The 25690-nt window shown below is 35.9% G+C and overlaps 4 protein-coding genes across 4 annotated transcripts; 3 read left to right on the top strand and 1 right to left on the bottom strand.

Moving 5' to 3' along the window:
- Nucleotides 1-2301: 2301 nt before the first annotated feature.
- On the top strand, nucleotides 2302-6536 carry LOC140783241 (uncharacterized). Its single transcript, XM_073130044.1, has 2 exons — nucleotides 2302-2674; nucleotides 6069-6536. Exons 1-2 carry the CDS (start codon nucleotides 2447-2449, stop codon nucleotides 6324-6326), a joined length of 486 nt encoding a protein of 161 aa, XP_072986145.1. The 5' UTR covers nucleotides 2302-2446; the 3' UTR covers nucleotides 6327-6536.
- A 4554-nt stretch (nucleotides 6537-11090) lies between these two features.
- Nucleotides 11091-12164, top strand: LOC140783552 (peroxidase 44-like). Its single transcript, XM_073130461.1, has 2 exons — nucleotides 11091-11300; nucleotides 11403-12164. Exons 1-2 carry the CDS (start codon nucleotides 11091-11093, stop codon nucleotides 12162-12164), a joined length of 972 nt encoding a protein of 323 aa, XP_072986562.1.
- A 4765-nt stretch (nucleotides 12165-16929) lies between these two features.
- Nucleotides 16930-19762, top strand: LOC140783448 (uncharacterized protein C594.04c). The gene is made up of 3 exons (XM_073130338.1): nucleotides 16930-17316; nucleotides 17402-17665; nucleotides 19082-19762. The coding sequence occupies exons 1-3, from the start codon at nucleotides 17089-17091 to the stop codon at nucleotides 19559-19561; spliced, it is 972 nt and encodes a 323-aa protein (XP_072986439.1). The 5' UTR covers nucleotides 16930-17088; the 3' UTR covers nucleotides 19562-19762.
- Nucleotides 19763-19949: 187 nt separating this feature from the next.
- On the bottom strand, nucleotides 19950-21296 carry LOC140783449 (uncharacterized). Its single transcript, XM_073130339.1, has 2 exons — nucleotides 21058-21296; nucleotides 19950-20348 (listed from the first exon to the last, which is right to left on the bottom strand). Exons 1-2 carry the CDS (start codon nucleotides 21181-21183, stop codon nucleotides 20118-20120), a joined length of 357 nt encoding a protein of 118 aa, XP_072986440.1. The 5' UTR covers nucleotides 21184-21296; the 3' UTR covers nucleotides 19950-20117.
- Nucleotides 21297-25690: the final 4394 nt, after the last annotated feature.

Below are 25690 nucleotides of genomic sequence, written 5' to 3'. Positions count from 1 at the left end.
AGTTACACATGATATGATAGCCTAAATATTATAGTTGTATATGTTGATTTAACTTGCTGGTTGATAGATTACTTTTATCATGATTACTAGTGTATCCCTTAGCACGCTTATGTATAATAGAACATATTGCTTTTATAATGATGATATTTTCTATTATGCTTACTTGTGGTGTATAGTACTATGCCACTAGCACATATGCACTACTATTAAGGCGTGACCTCTACGTCTCAATAGTATTTGACATCTCCTTAGTCATGGTAAGAGACAAAGAAATTATATTATATTATTATATAGTAAGACACACTTGATGTTTTAGTCTATGGATCTCAAACAATCAAGTATGCTATTTGTCGGGTGATGAGCGATTATACTGTCCATTAATGAGAGCTAATATTTTTTGAATATTTAAGTTAGAAATCGAAATGTAGGATGACGTAGACCTAGCGGTACCCAAAGGCGTAAGGTAAGGAAGTCCTTGAGTAACAACGCATGATTATTGCACAGGTTGTACGATGACATTGAGTTAAGGGCTCTGATGAGTAGTATTAAGACATAATACTAACTCATGCTAAAGGACATACAACTTAGGTCTTTAATATACGATGACGAATAATTGGTTACCTGTTCATCAAATAATGGGCAGACGATTCTATAACTATGATCTACCCACCCTTGGGGTGTTTATGTCGAACGAGTATGGGTAATGGTCGATAGACCTAGTGTCAAGCGTATTGAGTAGTCATAATGGTAGTAAATAAAGTTTGCATATGTTAGGTCATATCATGCTAACCAATATATGTGCATGACTTATTTTTCCATCATGATGATCAACTATTTAGATATCCATGCACCTTTTCTATTTGGTGTATTTATATTCATAATATTTCTCTAGTGATAATATTACTTATTAAAGGTTAGACTCATTTATAGTTGACATATGTTGTAGATTGACTGTCATCATAATGAGAACACGGTAGTAGTTTCATTTAGTAAGGTGTTAGACTATCTTAGTTTCTTATGTTGTACTACTATGTGAGGGACTTATGTGGTGGGTTATAAATGTTTCACGATCTCATTTGGGTACCCACTAGGCTAATTGATGGTATTCTTAATACGTTCATCTCTTTGAGGGATACAAGGAAAAATTTGGATTTGGAAACTTCACCCCTACCTCTAAAACCGGTTATAACTATTTGCACTATCCTACTGGGCCCACTCAAATTTGGATAGGTAGAAGAAAATATTGGGCCCTTGAGATCTCTTCAAAAATAAAGATTTTTCACTCGAAGTTATGCTAACTACTGTCTAAGCAACACATAGTTAATATTAGTCTGATTAGTAATGCTGGTTGTTCTCTATTCAATCTTGAGGCAAAGTCCATTTCTCACATTTTTTTTCCATTGTTAGGTAGCTTCCACTCTGGAGAGTTTGTGAGAAACTATTTGTTAGTGTTTCTTATGTTTTCAGACACATAAGAAGATGGCCATTAGCTTTAGAATAGTGACGGATTGCCAAAAAAACTTAGAGCTTGACTACATGCTCTAATTATTGTTATACTTCGACAAATTTGAAATTTTCATAACAATGTCAGCTACAATAACCAATCGGAGGATATTGAAAAGATTTGGACCCACTCACTAAATTTACTTCTGAATATGTTGAGAAATATTTTGTCGAACGCATAATACTTATCACCCCCTCTTATCTCGTCCATCAGAACCATCACCCTTAGGTGGTTGAAAGTTAAAACAGATGGCTCATTTGTGAGTCAATATGAGTTACGTGAGGTAGATTTCGTAGTTTGACAAGCTAAATATGCTCCAATTATCACAGTGGTTTGTTATGGTTACTTCAGCTCTATTCTTTACACTGAAATAATGAGTATTTGTAAAGCTCTCATCTTTTGTGTGACAAAAGCATTCCCAATTATTGGATCGGATCTGACTCGCTATTGCTGGTCAATATTCTCAAAGGAGTCGATCAAGTTTTTTTGAGCGATGGACAATCACATTAATAAATTTACTCATAATTTTAAAGAAGTCAATTATAGTGTCTTACAGACTAGGTAGAACCTTAGTTCTTAGATTATGATTGTACTTGAAATAAAGATTTATGCTGAATTTGTTTAATTTTTTATCTCCGGTTCGAGCGGAGCATTTTGTACTCGTGGAAGCAAATCTATGGAAAATTATTTTTGTTTTGTATTTTTAAAGGGTTTCTGGTTGTGGATTAGAAATTGGAGTGGTGATTAAGATCCAATATGAATCCGCAATAAGACAAAGTTAAACGGGGTCAAGATCCGACCCGATTACTGTCGCCACCCCTCCGAGCTCGCCAAAATACTGCACCCTGGAAGTTACCAAACAATCAACTCTGATATTCGATTCCATCAGAGGGGGAAGGTTCTCTAGGATTAAGGAGCGAATAACATATTCAGCCGGTGGATATGCTATTCCGCGGACTCGGCAGCAGCGGCGGCGGCGGCGGCGCTGCAACGGCGGCCGGGAGGATGTTGATGCTGGTGCGGTCCTTCTCGAGGAAGCGGAGCCCGGACCTCCGCAGGATAAACCCCAAGGTGCCGAAGGAGGAGGCCACCACCATCGCGAAAGGACTCCACCAGATATTTAAAGACCACGGTCCCCTCTCCGTCTCCAATACTTGGAACTACGCTAAGGTGTGAAATAGCTCATGTGGGCACTCTTCTTTTCTCTCTGTTTCAATTGGTACTGTGTGGTGTTTGGGTTGGGAATGGTTGGTATGGATGAATGCCCTTGACTGGAGTCAAAAAATGGATGTTTCTGTGCGAAAGAGGAAGTGGGTCCTTCTAGTTTGGGCTTTATTTGTTAGTTGGCGTGGTGACGCTAAGCTGTTTGATGAATTGTCTGACAAGCTAGATATCGCCATTTCGTTTTGGCATATATCTTTCACCCTATATCTATGCTAATTTACCACCAAATGGTGAATGTTGGCTATTTCAGTATTAACTTTGATAATAACAGGTTGATCATTTAAAGGAGAAGATTTCTGATTACCTTATTACAGGTACTTGTATTTGTTTCAATACATTCATTTGTTATGGTGATTGTATTGGTTTATTAATACTACTTCAATCACTGTATCCAGTGTCATCTTGTGTGACAATTTCATTTCTACTGCTTTGTTGCCTTCTATATATTTGTTTTCACTAAAAATGGATCTCTCTAAACCTAGTTGGGTTTAAAGTCCTTTTCTCTTGAGGATTAATTGTTAGAGTTCACCGTTAGTAAAGTCTCTCCCAATCATCAGTTTTGCAGATATCTGTAGGATATGCATAGTTCTGTATGAGCTGTTCCGATGTTCATATTATACATCCATTGAGTTTTAGTACATTTTCAAGATGCATGAAATAGAAAAGAAAAACAAGAAAAGACCAGGAGGAATCGACCAACCTTTTTAGCAAGTTTTTAAGAGAGTAGAGATCACAGCTCAGGCAGCTTTCTATATAATCGAACCCAATGGATAGCTTGTAACAAGTGATATTCCCTTCTACTCAGATATTCTCCCTCTTCCTCCTCTGTATTCCTTCTCAATTTCCTTGATCAGCCAAGCCAGTCCCTTAAATATTTCTAGGTAGTTTCTTTTACCATCCAAATAGACATTGAAGTAGGAATATTGAGCACTTAATTAGCATCAATTGTTAGATATGACTAGTAAACAGTCCTTCAGCAATTGGAATATTCTTGCACTCCATTATATTGTGAATATTTTATTGTATGTCTTTGCAGCACGTGGATTAACTGCCATTCCATAAGAAGAAGAAAAGGGAGAGTACTTTCACATGGACTCTTGTATTTCTCAGGACACTAATAATCATTTTTAATTACTAAATTATGGAGCATGAGATTGTGAATAGGCGATCATCAAAATGGTCCTTTTATCTTGGTACTGAATCTATATGTCGTTAACTAAATAGATCTCTTAATACAGTTATTGGCAATATTTTTTATTTATCTTGAAAGACCTCATGGTTTAAAGTTTAGGGTTAATTATATTTTGGTCTTCTCAACTATCACAATTTATCACTATCATCCCATCAAGAAATTTTTTTGATAAATAACCCCCATAATTACCTAATTATATAGCTAAGCCCCTATTCTAGAAATTTTGTTAGAAATAACGTTAAAAGTTTGACTAACTAATTAGATAGATAAGTGAAACTTATTAAACAATATCATGCAGGAAGTTATTAAACGCTATTTTGTGAAACAATTTCTGCTTTCCCTTTATACACATCAGGTCAAATGTGCTGCTTCATTCTGATTTAATCCTGCTCCTACATTAAAAGTTATGCTGTAATTGTGAAAGCACAGTTTGTTTGTAAGTCACCCCACTTCTTTTTACATCCATTGGAGAAACACTCAAGTGAGCATGTGAAACGTTTGTTAGTCTCTTTTATCTTTTGCTGATGGTCCATGAGCTATCCCACCTTGACTTGTGAAGAGAGTTCAATTGATCTAAACTTTGATCACAGTATTCTTAAACTTAAACTGTAGACGTCATTTTCCATGTTACTCTTAACTGTCAACTTGTTTACCAAACCCATGTGTTTTTAGATTTAATTATAGAACCTTTATTATGAGATTATTAAGTATGTATCATAAATTCGTAATATGTTTCCATATGTTTCTCGTCAGGAATTTTGAGTTATTTCTTTCATTAAAATATATCAATTTGCAATGGTAGTTATACGATATAGTTGGAGGCTAAAATAATTTAGCGAACATGTTAGGTATAAGGTAAAAATTCCAAAGTAATACTTATTTATGTATCTATATTCTATGCTAGTTTGAAATAGCATGCCCTAATTAATGCTTTGTGGAGGAGCTTCTGCATGGCTACTTGTAGTTGTTAGAATATATCTAGTCCATGATTCTAATTGGTTGCCGCAGTTGGTTATCATCTTTTTTGAAAAGGTAACCAACTGTTTTGGAAATATAGCCATATGAGAAATCTTTCTTTATTTTTCTGAGTTTTTGCTTAGTGATACAAATGTATTAACCTGCTTGTTGAAATATTTGTGGGGAGCATGACCACCATTAGTTGTTAGGAGCATACTACTACATGAAGTTTGAGTCAGCCCCCAAAATGATATCCCATTTTATTTTGGAAGGAAATCAAGAATAGTGTTCAATGGCCTTTTTGGCAGCCGCAATGACAGCTGCCCTGCTAAGCCGAATGGCGCCGAAGGAAGGCGGGTGGGTGCCTTGTTGGGTCACCTAAGCATTGAAAATTGCTAGGAGGATCAGTCGGCTTGCTCTGGAGGGTTGGCAGCTTGGCCCACCAACTTAATGAAGCTGGTCGGATCGTCTTATTGTGTTAGATTAGGAGATCGGGTTTGATAACTAACCATTATATATAAAATTTTTTTGACTCTCCACTGTTGTTCTCGGGCGATCTCCTGAACCCTAAACCTATCTCCTCTCTCGATCACCCTCTCCCTTCCACGATCGACAGTAGTGAACAGCAGTAGACGATGACAAATGATTGTGGACGGCAGCAGGTGGCAGACGACATTGGACGACGTTGATCTTTCTCCACTCTCCCTCTCTCAAATAACTCTCTCCCACTCTCACTCTGGCCAACTTCTTCCCACTGACAGACTATTTTTCTTAACTTTTTTCTTTTAATGTTAGGTTATGATAATGATCATGTTATCTATTATGATTCTGAACTTGTTATGATTTTGATAATTTTGATCATATTATTTATTATGATTATGAACTTATTATTATGGTTGTTAATTGTTCATGTTATTTAGTATATAGTATATAAGCATATATGATTATTTTTATTTTTGCATATTTAAATATGTTTGACTATCTTCCACCTAGGCGCTAGGTGAAAGGAGGTGGGATGATTTCACGCCATCTGCGACTGCCTTTTAATACACCTATAGTGTTTTGAGCAGCTCCTCTCTATTAGAATTATTTGCATTTAAGATCTATTCTCTTTTTATTTGTTTAATTAGGAACATAAGTTTTGGAGAAGACCTAACTTATAGTTCTGGCTTGTATCAAAATACTGAACAGGATGCTGGTATTGATGGCTTAAATAGCAAAACCCATATGAAGATCATGCTAAAATGGATGACAGGCCGTCAGATGCTAAAGTTGTCCTGCACTCACATTGGTTCTGCGAAGAAATTCTTTTACTCAACTCCTGAAGATTCCGAGTGTGCTAAGCAAGCTAGCAATCCTTCATCGGTGCCTGAGACCACAAACGCTTTGGTACATGCGAAAAATAAGACAAAAAAATCATCCAAGAGAAAGAGTGCAACTTTAAGTTGAATGACTCTTTAGAACGATGGGAACTGTTTATTTTATCTTGAATATGTTTATCCTGACCATAACATTGTCATCTTTCTAATGGTCTTTCCCTGATGAATCTTATCTTGAACTTTTTGGTGCTTTCTCAAGAATAGCAAAGATAGACTGTCGTATTTCCATATGGATCAGTGATATGCTTCTTAAAATCTACTTCTTTGAGATTTCCAGTCATATGCCTAGTGCTCTTTTTCATCTTTCGTGTTATCTTTATACATCCCCTGCAATTGCGTGATTTTCTTTATTAGAAATGGTCGCAGAACTTTCTGAACCGATAGCACATATGTGTACACAAATTCTTCTGTTGATGTTCTTCCATCTAATTGTCTAAGTTATTATTGTATGCAAAACTCTGTCTTGTTTAATTTGAGACTAAGCCCCAAACTCGATTTATTAGTCTTGATTTTTTTAAAAGTAAATTTGACTAGATACTAAAAAGATAAAAAAAAATATTTAATTACTAAACCAGTTTAGGAGTTTCTAGACCAATTTAAAGAGAGTCCTTAATTCAAAGCAAACATTTTATCCTGACTTATTTTCTACAAAGTTGCTATGTAATAGAGAAGGAAAGATTTGGTATTGAATTTTTTAGAGTTGGATATATCATGTCACAGGAAAAAACACGAAAATTTGTAAATTGGCTTTGCTTATATTTGCTTAGATCGAATGTCATTTCTATATGAACTAGGGGTGTAAGCGAGCCTGAGCGAGTCTGTCTTTTGTTCAGTGACCTGAAATGAATTTTGAGCCTAAAATATTTAGTTTAAGCTTGGCTCATTTTCATTCGAGCAGCACTTGAGTTTTAAAAGAGTCAGCTCCGTTCAGACAGATCTTAGTTTAAGCCCTTAAACGAGCCAAACTTATTACGAAGATATATAAATTATATATATATGTATAATAATAATAATAATAATAATAATAATAATAATAATAATAATAATAATAATTTTGAGCTTATCGAATTGAGCTTGAGCTAGTCAGTTTGTGCTCAAACTCAACTCAAAAAATTTATTTGAGCCAAAAATTTAGCTTCGAGTTTGTCGACCACCTTCTATTTTGCTGCCACTTCGCGCGCTTAATGACCGACGACGTGCTCTTTTGCTTCTCTATGCTTTGGAGCATTTGGAAAGTCGATGCCAAAAGGTGTTCAATAGCAAGGACGTGCTCCCCAGAGAAGTGGTATGTAATGCTATTCAGTTGCTTCGACGTCCCTCGAAAAACCTTGAAAGCTCGAGAACAGGGCTACAAATCCCCTTATTCCTCTTGATCCTGGCAACGTAGTCAGCTGGGCTGACGCAGCTTGGCAAAAATCGCTTTGTGGAGGTTTAGGAATTTTCATCCCTTCCAAACCACACTCACCTCCTTATGCAAAATCTATTTTTCTTGACCTACAAGTCCATTGATGAGAGAAGTTTGAGCTATTCTAGCTAGACTGATCGAACTCTCCATGCTCCCTCCAAGAGACGACATGTGGCTCTTTAGACTTGGTAATTCACCATATTGTCCTTGATTGTAAGCGTCTGTTTGCCAAGGCCCCTGGATAAGGCTAGGGTCACAGCATGCCATTCGCTCTAGGTCCTCGGACCTATGGGCGGGTGAGGCATAAGGTCGAATTAACTCTGATTTGATTCGATCCGGATATGATTCAGATATGGGTAGAATTTTAAAAAAAATATCTTGATACTGATTCAGATATAAGTAGATTTTTTTTGAAAAAGATAGATATATAGATATGGGTTGGGTATAATTTTTTAGATAAAATATGGATATCAGATATCTGTTTACGCACATATTTTTTTAATAGTTTGCAATTTTTTAGTTTACTTTTTTAAAGGTGCCACAAATTTTCTTTCTTTGATTTTTTCCTCTACGGAATAGCATCTTAGCTTAGAACCTAAAATGACTTTTATATAAGTTCAAAATTATCACTTATCAACACAATCAGGAAATTTAATTGCTGCATATGTTCACATCTATAATAATTTTTTTTTTGGTTATAATAAATTCATATAGTGCTGATGGAATCACCCACAAATTGTTGACAATTGTATACCTGAACACATACATTAAGTAGCTATGTAGATATGGAATTTTTGCAAGATATATTGAGGTGATTCAAGTTTATTAACTGCGCTCTTAGCCTCCCAAGTCAAACTGCTACACCAGAAGGTATTACTAGTTGTGGTATAATATATATAGTTTTCATGCATAGGTTGCCATGCATTCCTCCATTTCCTCCTTTCTTGCCTCACAACACGCTGTACAGCTCAGACACAAAGATTAATTGCTCTCAAAGCAATTCCACCATGTTCATGGCAGGAGAGATCGATACTTACAGCTTATATCTTCTTCTTCTTCTTCTTCTTTGATCTTTTTTTGAAAAAGCTTGGACGTGGAACTGATTACCGTATTTGATTCAACTCATTGTTTTTTTATTGTGCTAGTGTTAGTCGGTTCACCACAACATCGAAGGGCAATGAATCCTCCAAAGTGATCAGGAGGTAGGAGCTTGCTACAACCTTTTGTTATGACTCCAACTAATGGCTAAAGATCGATCTTATATTGCTATTAAAGTTGTGTTTCGCTCCGTAAGGTGAATTTGGCGCACTCGAGCTTATTAGTCTAAGTAACTTTAAAAAGCTAAGGGGTTGAGCTTGGGTGGTTAGAGAAGCTCGTATTGTATAAATATTTTTTTGTTGGAATTTTGTTATGAATCAGTCTAAGGTAATTTATTTGATGTGATAAAGAGGGCGATTTAGTGGTACAATTAATAGAGATTGTGAGAATTATATGATGAGAGCGGAAGGGATAATGTAGATGATGATAGTATTTGAGAGATCTATGATTTAGATAAGAAGAAGGGGGATCAGAAGATTGGTGACTCTAGAGAAGAAGGGGGATCAACGGATAAAGAGAGAAGAAATAGCCAGTGGTTAGGGTTTGAGGGAGGAGGGAGAAGATGATCGATCCTATTGGACAAGAGGGATCGGTAGTTGAGAAGGAAGGGAATAGCGTCGGCCTTAGATCGGAGAAGAAGGTTGAGAGAGATGAGGTATGAAAAGATAGAAATGTTAATATTCCAAATGGTTGCCTTCCACATATTTAGCGACAAACTAAAATTCAAATTAACTCTAACACAAGTCGGGTGTTTGAATAGCATTGGCTTAGCATTCAAACACCATTGGATGGGCTACACTCTTGGGTTTGGGCGTTCAAATAGTTAGCAACTTAGGTATTCGAACGCCATGCTGACAGGGTTCGAACACCAAAACTTGAGAGTAGTCAGCAACTATGGCGTTCAAATGCCAGATAATGGCTATTCGAAGGCCAAAACTAGAGAGCCTTATTCTTGAACGAGGTTATGGTGTTCGAACACCAAGTTATAACCGTTCAAACACCATAGCTTGAGACTACTATTGAAATAAAAATCTCAATAATAATCTAATTCGTCCCAGTGAACCCAATCTCCCTTATGAGGTGATCCGATTAAGCTCAGATCATGTCAAATTCTTGTGGCACTGATTTAATTGAAGCACTATTAAGATTTCTTTTATCTAAAAAAAAGTAACTTTTCAAGTAAGAGCATATATTCAAAGTGTTATAAACGGTTAGGGCACTCGAGCAGAATGAGGTGTATATTTTCAACTCAACTAAATTCTTGTTGTACACAATATTTTAGTAAGTATTGAGAAAAATAATCTATTTGTTACAACCTCATGGCACAGGTAGATAGATTCTTGCTAGATGGTAAGGCAAATACTAAAATGTTTTTTTTTAATTTTTAATTATGTTATTTAACTCTCTTATAGTTCTAACCTTTATGAAATTCTTAGTTTTTCTTTTCTTTTCGTCAAAACTAATGGTGAAGTTAATTTTCTTTTAGAATTATAAAATTTGACCATTCTACCCTTTATTTTATCTCTTTTTTAATAAAAAAATGTTTATAATGTGTAAAATGCAAAAGTGAGAAAAATTGAGATGAAAGAAGCATAAGAAGAAAAAAGATTATAAAAAAAAATACTTTTCTAATTAGTTGATCTAAAGAGAATAGGTATTCTAATTATTTTTATTAAAATTAACGTTATTAAGTAGTTATATAGTTGGTTAAGTAACACAAACAAAGTTATGCAGTCTGAATTTTGGGCTAACTAAATTATATTTTGCCATAAAAGTGCCCATTTTATCAAATTAAATTCAAGAGAGACTCAACAAAGGTTACACAATCTATCCAAATTTGTACTGCATTAAAGTTCCATACATCTTAGGTTGTGGAGAATCTTCGGCTCGTGATACGAGAGGTACTGCTTAATTATGTCCACTATCAACTTAGTGGTTGGCACAACGGCTCAACAACGCGATAGCTTACAGCACACAGGTTAAATCTTAGACTAGACAGCCTAAAAAAATTTACCACATCCAACAATACTAGTTAGAATTAGCCTTCCCGGATTTGCTCACATGCCCTTGTCTGGCAATTGGCACCAAAGTCAAACTACCCCTATACGTACATTATTTCCCTTGACTTTCTACTACTACTTGTAAAAAACGATCACGCGGTTTGGATGTCCCTAAGCAATCGATCTCATTCAATTGGGCATATTCTGAATGCATTGCATTAGACTCTCTCTCTCTCTCTCTCTCTCTCTCTCTCTCTCTCTCTCTCTATATATATATATATGGCCATATTTTGAATGCATTAAACCAACTACTAGTGAGAGCTATTGACCCATGCATCGACTCAAGATGAGCATCCTCTTCTTCGTCACTCTCCTCTCCTCCCTTTCCTTCTCCTTTGCTGATCTCCAAGTTGGTTTCTACGCTTCCTCTTGCCCACAAGCTGAATCTACTGTGCAAGCCGTGGTGGCGAAGTACTTCGCCGTCGATCCCTCGGTCGCCGCTGCCTTTCTTCGCATGCACTTCCACGACTGCTTCGTTAGGGTAAGAGATATTCTCTAAAGTACCACATTTTAGCATGCATGCATATGCTAAGTTATAATGGCATTATTAATTCTCTGTATACATCCGTATATATGTATATAGGGTTGCGATGCTTCCATCCTTATAGCACCAACGAAGAAGAAGCAGTCGGAGAGATCCGCCGGCCCTAACCTGACGGTCCGCGGATTCGAGATCGTCGACGAGGCAAAGTCGAACATCGAAGCCCTGTGTCCGTCCACCGTCTCATGTGCCGACATCATCACCCTGGCAACGCGAGACGCGGTCGCCCTAGCCGGCGGGCCGAGCTACGACGTCCCCACAGGACGGCGCGACGGACTTGTCTCCAACCCTAACGACGTCAACCTCCCCGGGCCCTCCCTTTCCATCTCCCAAGCCCTCCAATTCTTCACAAAGAAAGGGTTCACCCTCGAGGACATGGCGGTCCTCCTCGGCGGGCACACCGTCGGCGTCGCGCACTGCACCTTCTTCCGGCACCGGCTCAACGGCGACCCGACGATGGACCCGGCACTAGCGGCCAAGCTGAGGAAGTCATGCGGCCGCAGGCCAAGGCCACTGAAGAAGGACCCAACTGCCTTCTTGGATCAGAACACATCGTTTGTCGTGGATAACAGTTACTATAACCAGATCTTGATGAACAGAGGAGTGATGCAGATAGATCAGGAGCTGGCGTTGGATAATTCGACGTCGGCGATCGTCGCGGACTTGGGTTCGGATTCGAGTGGATTCATGGAGAAGTTTGCAGATGCGTTGGTGAGGATGGGGAGTGTGGAAGTGCTCGTTGGGAGTGCAGGAGAGATAAGAAAGATTTGTAGCAAGTTCAACAAACCGTCTTTGAAATCATAGATGGAGGGTTTAATTTACACGATTTGTTCATCAATGTTCTTCGCGTGATCTCATTGCTCAATAGCTTCGGCAAGAGTTTGACTTCTTTCTGTTTACTGCGTTTCGGATTCCTCGATGAATATTTCGTTAGTTGTTCCAGTTGCTGTCGACGTTGACTTGGAGTTTTGTATACGACTGCTTCATGAGAACAACGATGTCCACGGTGCACCAGACTGGCCTCAATGCTAGCTTACTGCAATACATATCATTAGTAGTTTTATTTGTGTTCTTTAACATTTTTTTGATTTAAACTAAATTACAGCAGTTATTTTTTCATGATATTTGAATAAGTGACGGATCTAATTTAAAGATTCTTATTAGATATAAAGTTGTAGATGAGTAATAAAATTTTTGATACATCTAAAATAAAAGTGATTAAATTTCAAATAACAAAAATATGATAAAAATATGATAAAAATATTGAACGGATATATATTTCTATCATATCTTTGTTATCTCATCTTTTCGGCATTTAGATGTGTTAAAAAGCTTATTCAATTCTTTACAATTTAATCTTCAATAAATATTTTCAAATTAATCTAATTAAATATGAGGAAAAAAATAAAAAATTTAGTTTGAATAAATATCCATAATAAGATAAAATAATATAAATAAAAATATAGGGGTGAAGCAAAATTAGACCTAGGCATAGGAGGAATAAAATACAATTTCCCATATATATATTATGTATATGATAATATGACAAGGAATAATAGTAGCAATAATAATTAATATGCTATATCTGACTTCTAATTTCATGCTGTCTGTTTTGACTTAGTGTTAATTCTTGAGGTTTATATACCAATAGGCAGTGCTGCACCCAATTCTGCCAGTCTGCCCACTAAATTAAAAGGATTATTTTTAATGAAGCTAAGCATGGCACACGAGGATTTTGGACTTAAATGTTCTAAAATATTAAACACTAGAATCTCGAGTTAAATACATTAATTAGAAAGTTTGTGGATCTAGAAATATTTTTAATTGTGGGAGACCCACCTACCATCTTATTAAGAATTAAGTACACTCTTACCCGAAATAAAAAAGAATTATTCAAAGTTATCATGCAACCGGATAGAAATGTCAAAGATGTAGTTGGAGACATCAGAATAGCTATAGAAAATATAAAATAATACATAATATTAAACAATTGATAAGTTATAGTACAATTAGGGTGTAATCCAACTTATCTTGATGGAGATTAGTTCTGATCAAGCTTATTTCAATTTAAGCCAAATTTTAAGGTAATTTTAACTTGAGCCTAAACGAGGATCAATAAGCAATTTTAAGTCTTAATCATTATATTTTGAGCTAGTTGATCAAGCTCGAATTAAATGAAGATTGATTTAGGCTTAGATCTAACTTAAAATAAAGCTAATTTAAAAATATAAACGAATAGAATAAAAATTTCACTAATCTCTATAATATCAGAGTACATAATAAACCTTATAATATTTCAGAAAATATTACTCATTATATATATCATAATTATTTTAAGTATAATTAAATCTTATTAAGCTTATTTAATTGAGCCGGCTCATGATCAAGCTTGGTTTGAAATTATTTTAAAGCCTATTTTGAAGATCAAGCTCGACTCAACTTATTTCCGAGTAGAGTTTGATCAAGCCATATGAAGCCAACCTCAAGCCGGCTTGATTATTTTGACAGCCCTAATTACAACTATATGTATTAATGCTATATATTTATCACACATCCAACAATAGTAGTTAGAATTAGCCTTACAGTATCAAAATATCATATAACTGATATTTGAATCATTGGACGCTATAGAAGTGTCATTTCACTGGCTTCGATTCATCTACTTCTAGAATTCAATCACCAAGGAAATATTTTATCCTTAAGTCACCCAATATCATACTAGAGGAGAATCTAAATCAAAATGCAACGGAACCTAAGATGAAATCCCAATTACTGTAGGAAAAATAAATTAAAAAACTTTCCTCTTCTTCTTTACTCGCTCCTATCGAAAAGAAGGGTAGTTCATATATTTTAGATATTCCGATTAACTTTAATGGGTTCGGAAAATACCTAAAAGATTAAGGGTTCAATCAATTTCATCACCAAGTGATACCTAGTGACAAAAGATGCGTTTAGATTTGACTCTTTTTGCCAAAAAAAAAAAGTGAAAGATAAGTAAAAAGTTTAGGCTAGTTTAAGAATATATGATTAATTTCAATGATAATAGCCATAGTTTAAAGAATATACGATTAATTGTGTTATTTGAAAATTTGCCTATTAAAATTATGCAAAAAAAAAAATCCTTTTAAGAATTATCACTCTAGGATCAACCTATTTTATTCACAATCTCTAAACACCTAGAATAAGTATTTGCTACCTATGGTTTAGTTCGATTCTAAACAAACCTTCTTAGGGTTTCGCACAGAAACCAATTTTCTCCCTCCTAGAAGGAGTTTCTTCCTCGCCACCGACAACAAGGCTTTTCTCTCTCTGTGTCGGCCCTAGTCTAGCGTTGGCGTAGAGACTCTTTCCCTCCCTCCTAGTAGGGTATTCTGTCGTGGATGTTGCCTTCCATGGCCTCGACCCTCAGCCGCAGTCACAGTTGCTTGATCGCCCTCACCTCACCTCGCTTTTTTTGCTTTGCCGTTGTCGTCCTGTGCTTTGGGAAATTAGTTTCTCAATGTTGTGGATGCATTTGGTAGAGTTATCACATGGAGTCATCAAGTGATTTTGTTATGATCGCTGGATTCTGTTTGGCTCAGGTGAGCCTGGAATTCTACTTGGGCTTGCTCCTTTACTGAGTGCTCAGTCTTTCAAGACCCATACCGTTATATTTGTAGTACAACTACAGTTGGCTAAGCGAGAGGCTTATTTCTAAAGCATTGTTATATCTCCTCTCTTTTTTATTATGTTTGAGTGCTTGTTTTTTATACATGATACTTTGCGTTTATTGTAGTTCGGTCTGTAATACAACTAAGTGAGGGATTTGTTCTTAAGGTTTTACTCTATTTCCCTTTTCTTTCTCTTGTATCGAGTTATAATCGTTTAATTGAAACTAATAATATGAATCAGTCTACATACTTTCCTTAAAAAAAAAGATTCTAACTAGCCTTCTTAAATTTCAAACTTAACCATTTAACTCGCTTTATTATTTATTATTCAGACCAAATTATAAATGATAGATTATTTTGTCCAAAAGTATTGGTATTTCATTTGTCTCGTGGATAAATTTTTTTAAGGATAACTTTATGCACACCGCTTAAATATAAATTAGATACATATATAACTTTACTCAATTTTTGTTGTTTATTTGTAACACGTAATGATTACCTTAAATAAATTTATATAAAAATTTATATTTGATTACTAACTATAAATAAATACGTTAATTGTATTAAAAATTATGCTTAGAAAATGTGTATAACTTTATCACACTCTTCTACTCGTGATAAAATTTTACATATTACTTATCAGGTGACTTATCTTATACCAGGTTTCACCGAAATATAGATAAATATTTGATTACTAACTTTGTTCAAATCATGAGTGAGTTTAGTGCTTAAGTTTAAAATATAAACTAATAAGTTAAAACTAGACCAAACCACTGGATGTAAATTATAACTTTTTCCCTTCTAAGACTAAACGAATCTTTGCGGCCACCGTCCTAACTAATCCAAAGGCCCATCCAGAAAAGCTAACACTTCTACTGCAATCTTTTCTTATATTAGTATTAACAATAAAGTTGAGGACTAGTTTAGAAGAAAGATGAGAATAGAAAAGAATAGAAAGAGGTGTCATGGATCCACTGGAGAGCAAAGGTGGCTCTAATCTGAACCTAAAGTTGCTCATGTGTGCTTATATATTGGGCCATCTATGGGCTATCATAATTACAATATTTGGGTTCTTTTGGGCTGTGATCACAAGCGGAAAGATGGAAGTGGGCCTTAAAGAAGTTCACTTTATGAAGTGAGCGGCTATAATCATCATTAGAGGCACACAAGCTTGAGACTCTTAAAAGTAATTTCCAAAAATGGGTTGTAGCCTAGTACTTAAATCTTACTGGCTTATTATAAAGGCATAGATTTATTTTACGTTACTATTTATATTTGTAACTATAGCAGAGTGTTATATATGTAGCCCATTTAATACATATATGATGAATGATTATGATAATCTAAGTATATGGTTAGGATTTAAGTGGAATGAGATGCCCTAAGTATAAGCCGTTGGAGAATGCTTCTAGTGTTCAAAGTTAGCATCTTTGTAAATACTATTAATGTGTAGAATATCTTATATAGAATTTTTGTAATTGACTATATGATTTTAATTAATAATCATCTTCTTCTTATGTATTAAATTTTTATCCTTTACCCACTATTTTTTTTCATGTATTATTACATTTTACCACCAGTAGCATTTAGAAAGACAATAAAAGTAATCTATAGCATTACTCATTCAAAAAAAAGAAGAAGAGATTTCTCTTCATTATAACTTTATACCATCTAAAAACTAATATATTATATTAAGTAGCGTAGGTGATTAAAATTCAAATACTACTTTAGACATAGGATGGGGGTGATTTAAGGTGAAAATCCTACGTGAACTTTATGTGCACATAATTTGAGCAGCCTTGTGATCTATTATTAAGAGAGAGAGTGAGAGGAGAGCTAGTTATTTTATTTTATTTATAATTAGTCTATAAACTTATAATTTATATATAAAAGAAAGAAAATTATGGCTGACATAGTGATAGTTTTAGTCTTCCCCTAACACTTCTAAGACCACTCTCTTTCTAGTTTCTCCTCCTATATATAACACTACCCACCCCTTCCCTCTCCACAAAGCTCATCATCAAGTCATCAAAACTCCTCTAAAGCCTCATTTGGGAGCTAAAACTAAACCAAATCCCATGGGCAGCCTCAAGAACATTGCAGTTGCCTTTCTTGTTTCCCTCCCTTCCATCTTCTTCTACCTCTCCTTCCTCCACCACCACGAGCAGCCCCAGCAGCAGCAAACTGCCACTTCCCAGCTCTGGTCATGGTGCTACCACCACCCTCTCCTCCTCGCCAATCTCCTCTTTTTCGCCAACGTCGACGTCCTCTTCTGGCTCGTTGGCATTCTCCAATCCAACAATTGGGTACCCTTCATTCTTCCTTGATTTGTACTAAAGGTGCCGCCTTTCTTGTTAAATTCCATATATGCGATCTGGGTTGTGCTTGCAGTTGATAGATTTGTACTGGACCGTGATCCCCGTGATGCTGGTACACTACTACGCGACCCATCCGATGGCGAAGGCGGACATGGTGAGGTCGATGGTGGCGATCGTGCTTACTTGGGTGTGGAGCATTAGGCTTACCCACAATTACTTCAGGAGGGAGAAGTGGGAGTGGGGCGCCAGAGAGGATTGGAGGTTTAATGAGATGAGAAAGGAGTATGGGAAGCATTGGTGGTGGATTTCCTTCTTCGCTGTCTACCTCTCCCAGCAGGTAATCACCACAAACCCGTCCTCTTTGTGATTAACCCTTTATAAATCGGGATTTGGGTATTTAATTGTTCTTACTCATTTTATGTTGATCTCTTCTTCTTTGTAATGTACTAGAATTGTTCGACGAAATGCCTATATGAATGGAAAGACCGTCTTAAGAGGACAAAGTTCTTGTTATTGTATAATCTGTAAATGAGAAAATCTAAAAGATAAAACTTTTAGTGCAGGCACTTAATTAAAATCATAAACAAAGAGAGTCAGATCTTAATGTAAACAAGAAAGCTCTCACAAGATCAAGCTCTTAATGTACCAGTCTTAACAGTGTCTCTATCTTAGAACTCCAACCATGAGCAACAAAGAGAGTCAGGTCTCTGAATTCTCTCACCCGCCAGTTCAATTGAAGGTCTTTGGTGTCCATCATTATGCTTCTATTTAGATACTCTTTTAATGCTTCCATCTAGGTATTCTATAGCTACTCAATTTGATAATGATTTCTTTTCCATTTCCCTTATGTTCCTACGAAGTTACAGAGAAATAATCTTTAGATTGCAATGATAATCGATATATCTTTTATCACTAAATAATTATTTTACCTACACTTTAATTGACAGCATTTGGCGATTTGTTCTAAATGTTGTTGCTACCAAAAGATAAGATGTTTAATTTGGACAAGCTAATTTGTTGGTTGCAGTTCATACTGTGAAGGCTTCTTCTTATCCTGATATTCTCTGTTTTTTACCTCACATCTACTATTCATTGTAAGGCATCTCACATTCCTGGGTACATATTGTGGAGTATTATGCTAAACTATCCTTTCTTAGTAGTGTACTAGAGTATATGAGCTCATATTTTGTAGTTCAGAGAAGAAAATGACCAACAGTCTTAAGTGATATATAAGGCAATTGGAAAAAGATCATCTGCTTTAGTAGGTGATACTAGGCAGATGCAAAATATGACAGTTGCATGGATAACTTCTCATGTAATTGACCATAAATGAGCGACCTCATGGTTTGGACTCCAATTTCCTCATTTGCCTCTGAATTGTTGATTGCCATTTTAGGTGAAATCTATTAGCTTTGAGTTTTTCTATCAAAGCAGGCGTCCCTGACAATATTTATCCAAAAAGGGTAAGGTAACACCTACCTACTGGTCCCCTGTTGCAGGTCGATCCTACTGCACTAGTACCCATAGGCATTATAGCCGAAAAGGCATCATGGCTGGGAATATGATTCAATGATGCAAAAACAAAAAAGTATAAATTGCCTATATTCCTAAATCAAAGAACATGAATTGGAATTAGAGACCTCTCACAATTTTTAATTTTAATTGCATTCAACTGCATCTGTGGAGGTCAGTTCAATTTGTTCCGATTCTGAGCGTATATTACCTGATATCTCATGACTTTTTCGCTTTATAGGTATTTCTCATTGGCATATGCCTGCCGATGTATGCTATTCACTCAAGTGACACTCCGTGGGGTACATGGGACATCATCGCTGCGATTGCCTGCATAACTGGAATCATCATGGCCTACTTTGCAGATACCCAGCTCCATGACTTTGTGAGCAGAAATGCAACATTAAAGGAACTCGGCGCACCGCTGGTGCCAAACCTTGACAAAGGTCTGTGGCAATATTCCCGGCACCCGAACTACTTTGCGGAGCAGCTATGGTGGTGGGGTTTGTTCCTCTTTGCTTGGAACGTGGGTCAAGGATGGATGTGCATTGGCCCACTTGTGAATAGCTTGTGTCTGGCCTATGTCACAGTGCTGGTTGAGAGGCGCATGCTGAAGCAAGAATACAGATCTGAAGCCTACACGCAGTACCAGAAGACTACGTCCGTGTGGATCCCTTGGTTCAAGAGGGATATTCCAGGAACAAAACAGAAAAGCATCTAAGGATCTCTGTCATTTGTTTGTCCATTCTTCCGGTTCTTTGCTGTTTTCTTTTCCTTGGAATGTCACTCAGTTGTCCAAGTCCTGTTCTTCCAAAATTCTCTCTGTATTTTAATTTTTACCAACTCTGAAATTGATCATCATATGTTCCAGTGTAAAGTTTATATGAACCATTATTTTATGTTGTAGAATCTTGTGATCTAACATTTGTTTTGCAACATGCATCCATACATCCAGAGGTTGTTCTGCATAGTGCAACATGTATGATGAGCATTACATTCAAATACTATAGGATGCATGGGCAAATCTTAATAGTCACACAATGTTGCTTTCTAGTTAGTGAATCCCATTTTCATAATTATTCTTTTGCAGAAATGCAAGGATTTCACTCTTATTTGCCTCAGTGACAATATTATCAAAGAATTGTTAGAAAACTAGTTTGACCCAAAAACTTAAATTGTTAGATTTATCATTTACGTGGTTTTATATTTCATATTCTTCCAATAATTAGCCTTCATTCTTATTCATCTGAAGCTCATCAAAGTTTTGCACTCTCCTGTTAGCTCACCAGAGGTTGGTCAACAACCTCCTTCCCAGTAACAAGCTTGGCAGCTTCGTCATTCACCTCTCCTTCTGCCTTGGTTACACCATCCTCCTCTGGCTTCGCGGTCTCCGTCTTCAGCTCGCCGATCCCGGTAGCTAGCTCTTCGCCGGTCCCGGAGGTAGGGGAGTTGTCTTCATCTACTTTTGGCGTGGAGACGTCGATCAAGGGCTCCTCAACTTCTTGGGTCTTGACAAGTATATGATGGTAGTCATTATACAATATTGATCTATTTACCTAATAACTTAAAATTTTTGAGATTATCATAGGTCGGAGGAGCAAGGATCTTAATTCAGGAGAGACAATTATTAGGAATCAAATTCCAAACCCCGCTGTCTTAATTCAAGACTTGAGAAAAACTTTTATACGTACTGAAGAAACCAAACAGATAAAATAAAATCAAAAATTTAGAAATTTACATAGGTACTCTGCTTTTTCTTTATTTTGTAGTATATTTCTTTGGGTTCTTTGCGTGCATACCTTACAAAAAAATCCCTTATTTACTTTTATGCCCTTGATATTTGTATGTATACCCCTTAAAAATATATATGTTACTCGATTACTTTTCAAGTTAAGTTTTAATAATTTAATAGGAAAAAAATAAAAATGTCTTTAATTAAGAAAAGCTTATGAAATCTAGAATAAGGATAGTTTCATCTTTTTATATCTTAATCATTTAAGTTTTAATTGTTTAAATTTTAATTGTTAGTTAATTCCAAGGGGTATCCATGCAAAAAAAATAAAGGTTTTAAAGAATTTATATGCAAAAAATTGTGTTTTGAAGGGTATATATATAGTAATTTGAAATTTTTGAAAGGTATGTATGCAAAAAAATCTATAGGGAAGAAAATTGTTGGTCAATAAAATAGTGAATATTTAGAGCGATGTTAGTTCTCACCTCTGTAGGGGTATCATCACCTTGATGGATATTCGAGGTCAGCTCATGGGTGGCCGGGCTCTCTGCCGGAGGGGCCTCGGGATTCGGGCCATCCGCTTCGTTCGGTCTGCTTGCACAGCCCCCCATTTAAGCTTGGCCCTTAATTTGTCTCAAAGGGAAGGAGGAGTAATGGCGATAAATTAGAGGTCCTCATGGCCATGGGAGCATTATATAGAGGGCTTGAAGGGTGAGGAGGCAGAGGAGGAGGTTGCAAAGCTGCTGTCTAATTTTGGAGGGGGAGTTGGTGGTCTCCATTAAATGATGAATTGTCGTCTAGATTTTCTCTTTAATTTAATACTTTCCACTTATTATTATTATTATTATTATTATTATTATTATTATTATTATTATTATTATTATTATTATTATTATTATTATTATTATTATTATTATTATTATTATTATTATTATTATTATTATTGTATCTTTGAGGTATTCATAATTCAATTCCTTATTTTTATTTATGAATTTTGTATCACAAGGTGTCTAAATAGAAACATCTCATTAGGGACACTAAATTTATCTTCTAAATTTCCAAACTACTCTTGTATCTTTTTCACTTTCATTTAATTTCTCAAATACCCTTGCCAAAATAAAGTGATCTTACAAAATCCAAGCTTTTCAACAACATTTTTCTTAAGGGCATTTAAGTAAATTTGATTAGTGTGGGTTTAAAATTATAAGAAAAAAGAAATGGTCAAATAACTCAAAATTAGGGTGTTAATCATAAAAGAGTATTCATAATTTCTCAATTATAAAATATTTGAGACCATTCATTGTTTCACATAAGATTTCTTCCTTCCTTTCTCCTTTCTCATTGCTAAAGAAAGTGCTGACGCTAATGGCAATGGCAACAACCTTGATTCTCACCCTGCTTGTGTGTTGAATCGGAGAAGACCTCATCGTCGGGGTGATTGTTTACAACTCGAGCTCAGCTGAGGTTTAGTTCAAGCTTCGCTCGAATGTGATTGAGCTGACCCTAAATAATATCTAAGGCTAAATGAGCCAAGCCTGCACAAACTCTGAGGCACAAAATTCATTTTGACCGAAGCATGAGCAGCTCAGGTTCGAATCGTTTACACCCGACCTACATACACAAACTACAAACATATAGATATATATTGCAAAGGTAAAAAGTTAAAATATTGTTTTTTAGCTATGTACTGCATATCTATTTACTCCAATTGCAATTCTATTTACTCTGTTGTGCTTGTTAATATACATAAGCATTACATATATTTGAGAAAGATATTGTGTATATAGATGCATGAGTTGCAAAGGTAACATTTAAATTTTGACACTTTTCTTATTTATTGTCGGGTGGTTTAGCCCATCTATACTATTGTTAGGTTTTTATTGTTGATAATTATGTACAAAATATTCTAAGTGTATTTATACATGTATATGAGTTTTTATATAAGTCTATAAAGTATCTGCTTTGAAGAATTGTAAGATTATTGAAGAAAAGTTTATTAGTTCACATCGCATTCACAGCGCGTTATCATGCATTCATAAAGACAGAGAGCAGCATTCACAAGCGCGTTCGAACCCAGGCTCATACGTTCATACAGACCGAGAGCTGCGTTCACAAGCGCGTTCGAACGTGGGTACATGTGTTCACACAGACCGAGAGCTGCGTCCACAAGCGCGTTTAAACGCGGGTACATGCGTTCACACAGACAAAGAGCAGCGTTCACAAGCGCGTTCAAACGCAACCTGTGACAATCAGGCTGTTGCGTTCGAATGCACTTGGGCCCGTTCGAACGCAACTGAGATCAAGTTAGGCCGTTCGAACACACCGGAGCCGTGTTCGAACGCACCTACGAAGTTTGTAATTTTTGGACTTTCGTGAGTTCAGATAAGACTTGGATTTGGCTCTATCTTGAAGATCTTATATAAGTATAGTGATGCCCTAACTCTAGGGTGGTTGGTGAAGCAATTTTGAAGGAGACTTCTTAAGACTACATCGTTTCTTCAACCAACAAGGTCATTCTCATCTACAAAGCTTAATCTTTCCTCTTAAGAGCTATTTAGACAAAAGAACAATCTCGAGAGCTACTGAGGTTGGACGTCAATCACGAGAAGTAGTGAACCGTGGGTTCTAGCGAGCAAGACTGAGAGGAACAAAGTCGTTTGGATCGACGGGTTATTTTGTGAGTCAGTCTTGTAACTGCTACTATTCTAGTGATTGATTTTGATTCGAGTTTGAATCCATGGTTTTTTCCCGTTTGGACTTTTCCATGTTATAATCTTAGCGTTCATCTCTGCTTTCGTTTTTAATATTTCTTCCGACTTTTACTTAAGCGAACGAGTGATATCATTGCTTAGAATTTAGATACATACGTGTCTAGGAGTTTTTTTCAATTGGTATCAGAGCAGGTTCTCTCACTCTTAGAGAGAGATCAGATAGGCATGAATTTTTAGTTATGTTTCCTCGGAAGAATTTAAAATAATTTCTACTTGTGAGATAGCAAAAGAAGCCTGGACGATCTTAGAAACTACTCACGAAGGAACTATGGCTGTAAAACTTTCAAAACTTTAGATGTTGACTACTAGTTTGAAACTCTACGTATGGAGGAGAATGAGACATTTGATGAGTTCTATGTAAAACTGAGTGATATAGTCAACTCCAGTTTCAACCTAGGGGAGAAAATTTCTGAAAACAAAATTGTTCGTAAGATCCTTAGGTCTCTCACAGAAAGGTTTCGGGCGGAAGTTACAACTATTGAGGAAAGTAATGACATTGATTCTATGAAAGTTGAACAATTAGTAGGAAATCTACAAATATTTGAGTCCAGCTTTTCAAAATCGAGAAAGTCTAAATGGATGGCCCTATCCACAGTTGAACAAAATTTAGAGGAGTTTGATGATGAAGGCTATGTTTGTCGAAAAGTTTAATAAATTCTTTCGTAAGCCAAACAAGTTGAATGCTGAAAAACATGAGAAAAATAAAGCCTTTGTGAAAAAGAAGAATGCTGTGAGTTCGAATACTGGTGTGAGCAACAACAATGTCAAACAGAAAAATAAAAATTATGAGAATAAAGTTCGATGTTTTGAATATTTTGGTTTTGAACACATCGCACAAGAATGCCCTAATCGTTTTAAGAGGAAAGGTAAAGCTATGAAAGTCACTTGAGATGACTTAGATGAATCTGATGATGATTCTGAAAAAGACAAAGAAAACTTTGTAGCTTTTGCCTCATCTCTACTTAATACTGACTCTGTTATTGATACTGATAGTACAGATGATCAGGATATGCTACCAACTGAGAAAGATGAATCTGAAATACAAAAGACATATAATGACTTATACTTGGAGTCGTTTAAACTCAAGAAAAGCAATCTTAGACTACTTCAACGACTCAAGGCAATCGAACCAGAAAAAAATCAATTTGAGGAGAAGTACAAATTGGAACTTGAACGTGTCAAAGACCTTTCTGAACAACTTGACAATGCAAAAAAATAAGATGAAGGCCGATGAAATTGAACTAGAGCGATTGCAAAAGAATGTGACATTTCTTAAAGAGAAGAACAAACTAGACGAGATTTTAAAAACTCAGATTTCTGGAAAAGACACGAATGATATTGGATACACTAGTAATTCAAATAATAATAAAACTGTCTTTGTTTCTGCAAGTATACAAAAGGAACAAAACCCGAGGTTATCAACCGCATTTTCAAAGCAATCTTGGATAAATGTCTCTAAACTGAAACTCTTCAACGGTGTCAAAGGTAAATTTTAGTCACACTCCTCGACAAAGTGTGAGTAAAAAATGGTTTGTTCCGACATGCTATCATTGTGACATTCTAGGGCATATTCGACCTCATTGTAAATTTTTGCAAAAACCTAAAAGTACTTTCATTTATGGGATGAAAACAAAGGCCATCTGAGTCAAGAAAAGTGATTTAAAATATTATATTGTGCATACAGCCTTGAAAGCTTTAAATTCTAATTTGTGGTATTTAGACAGTGGCTATTGAAGACATATGTCGGGTGACAAGTCCTTATTTTCTAATCTCGAAGAACATGAAGGGAGAGTTGTGACATTCGGAGATGGTAATTCATCCAAGGTAATAGGTAAAGAAAAGGTAAGTACTCTAGGGGTTCCAAAGGTATTTATGTGGAACAACCTAAGGGTTTCGAAGATTATAAATTTATTTCTTATATGTTTAAATTGAAAAAGACCCTCTATGGGCTAAAACAAGCTCCAAGAGCTTGGTATGAGAAGTTGACCACTTTTTTAGTAGATACGGGGTTCACTCGATGGGGAGTGGACAAGACATTGTTAATTAGGCATGAGAATATGAGTTTAGTTGCGTTTAATGGCATTATCTTCGGGGCAACGAGTTAATTTTTATCTAAGGAGTTTGCAGATCTCATGCATAGTCATTTTGAGATGAGCATGATGGGTGAGTTGAAGTTCTTCTTGGGACTTCAAATTATTCAATCAGAAAGAGGGATATTTATCGCTCAAACCAAGTATGCTAAGGATCTTGTGACTAAATTCAGTTTAGAAAATGCAAAACATGCTAGAACTCCTATGAGTACAATTACCAAACTAGGTAAGGACATTTCAGAAAAAAGTGTTGATCA

Source organism: Typha latifolia, chromosome 3, assembly GCF_019914945.1.
Source record: "Typha latifolia isolate L0001 chromosome 3, TyphaL0001v2, whole genome shotgun sequence".
Lineage (NCBI taxonomy): Eukaryota > Viridiplantae > Streptophyta > Magnoliopsida > Poales > Typhaceae > Typha > Typha latifolia.
This window is presented reverse-complemented; position numbering and strand designations above follow the sequence as displayed.

What these genes read in the sequence shown, in the direction of transcription:
- LOC140783241 (XM_073130044.1), top strand. Translation starts at nt 2,447, where the DNA reads ATGCTATTCCGCGGACTCGGCAGCAGCGGCGGCGGCGGCGGCGCTGCA. An exon ending in ATACTTGGAACTACGCTAAG is followed by an intron (nt 2,675 to 6,068) that starts GTGTGAAATAGC and finishes AATACTGAACAG; the next exon opens with GATGCTGGTATTGATGGCTT.
- LOC140783552 (XM_073130461.1), top strand. Translation starts at nt 11,091, where the DNA reads ATGCATCGACTCAAGATGAGCATCCTCTTCTTCGTCACTCTCCTCTCC. An exon ending in TCCACGACTGCTTCGTTAGG is followed by an intron (nt 11,301 to 11,402) that starts GTAAGAGATATT and finishes ATATGTATATAG; the next exon opens with GGTTGCGATGCTTCCATCCT.
- LOC140783448 (XM_073130338.1), top strand. Translation starts at nt 17,089, where the DNA reads ATGGGCAGCCTCAAGAACATTGCAGTTGCCTTTCTTGTTTCCCTCCCT. An exon ending in TTCTCCAATCCAACAATTGG is followed by an intron (nt 17,317 to 17,401) that starts GTACCCTTCATT and finishes TTGTGCTTGCAG; the next exon opens with TTGATAGATTTGTACTGGAC. An exon ending in CTGTCTACCTCTCCCAGCAG is followed by an intron (nt 17,666 to 19,081) that starts GTAATCACCACA and finishes TTCGCTTTATAG; the next exon opens with GTATTTCTCATTGGCATATG.
- LOC140783449 (XM_073130339.1), bottom strand. Translation starts at nt 21,183, where the DNA reads ATGGGGGGCTGTGCAAGCAGACCGAACGAAGCGGATGGCCCGAATCCC. An exon ending in GTGATGATACCCCTACAGAG is followed by an intron (nt 20,349 to 21,057) that starts GTGAGAACTAAC and finishes ATACTTGTCAAG; the next exon opens with ACCCAAGAAGTTGAGGAGCC.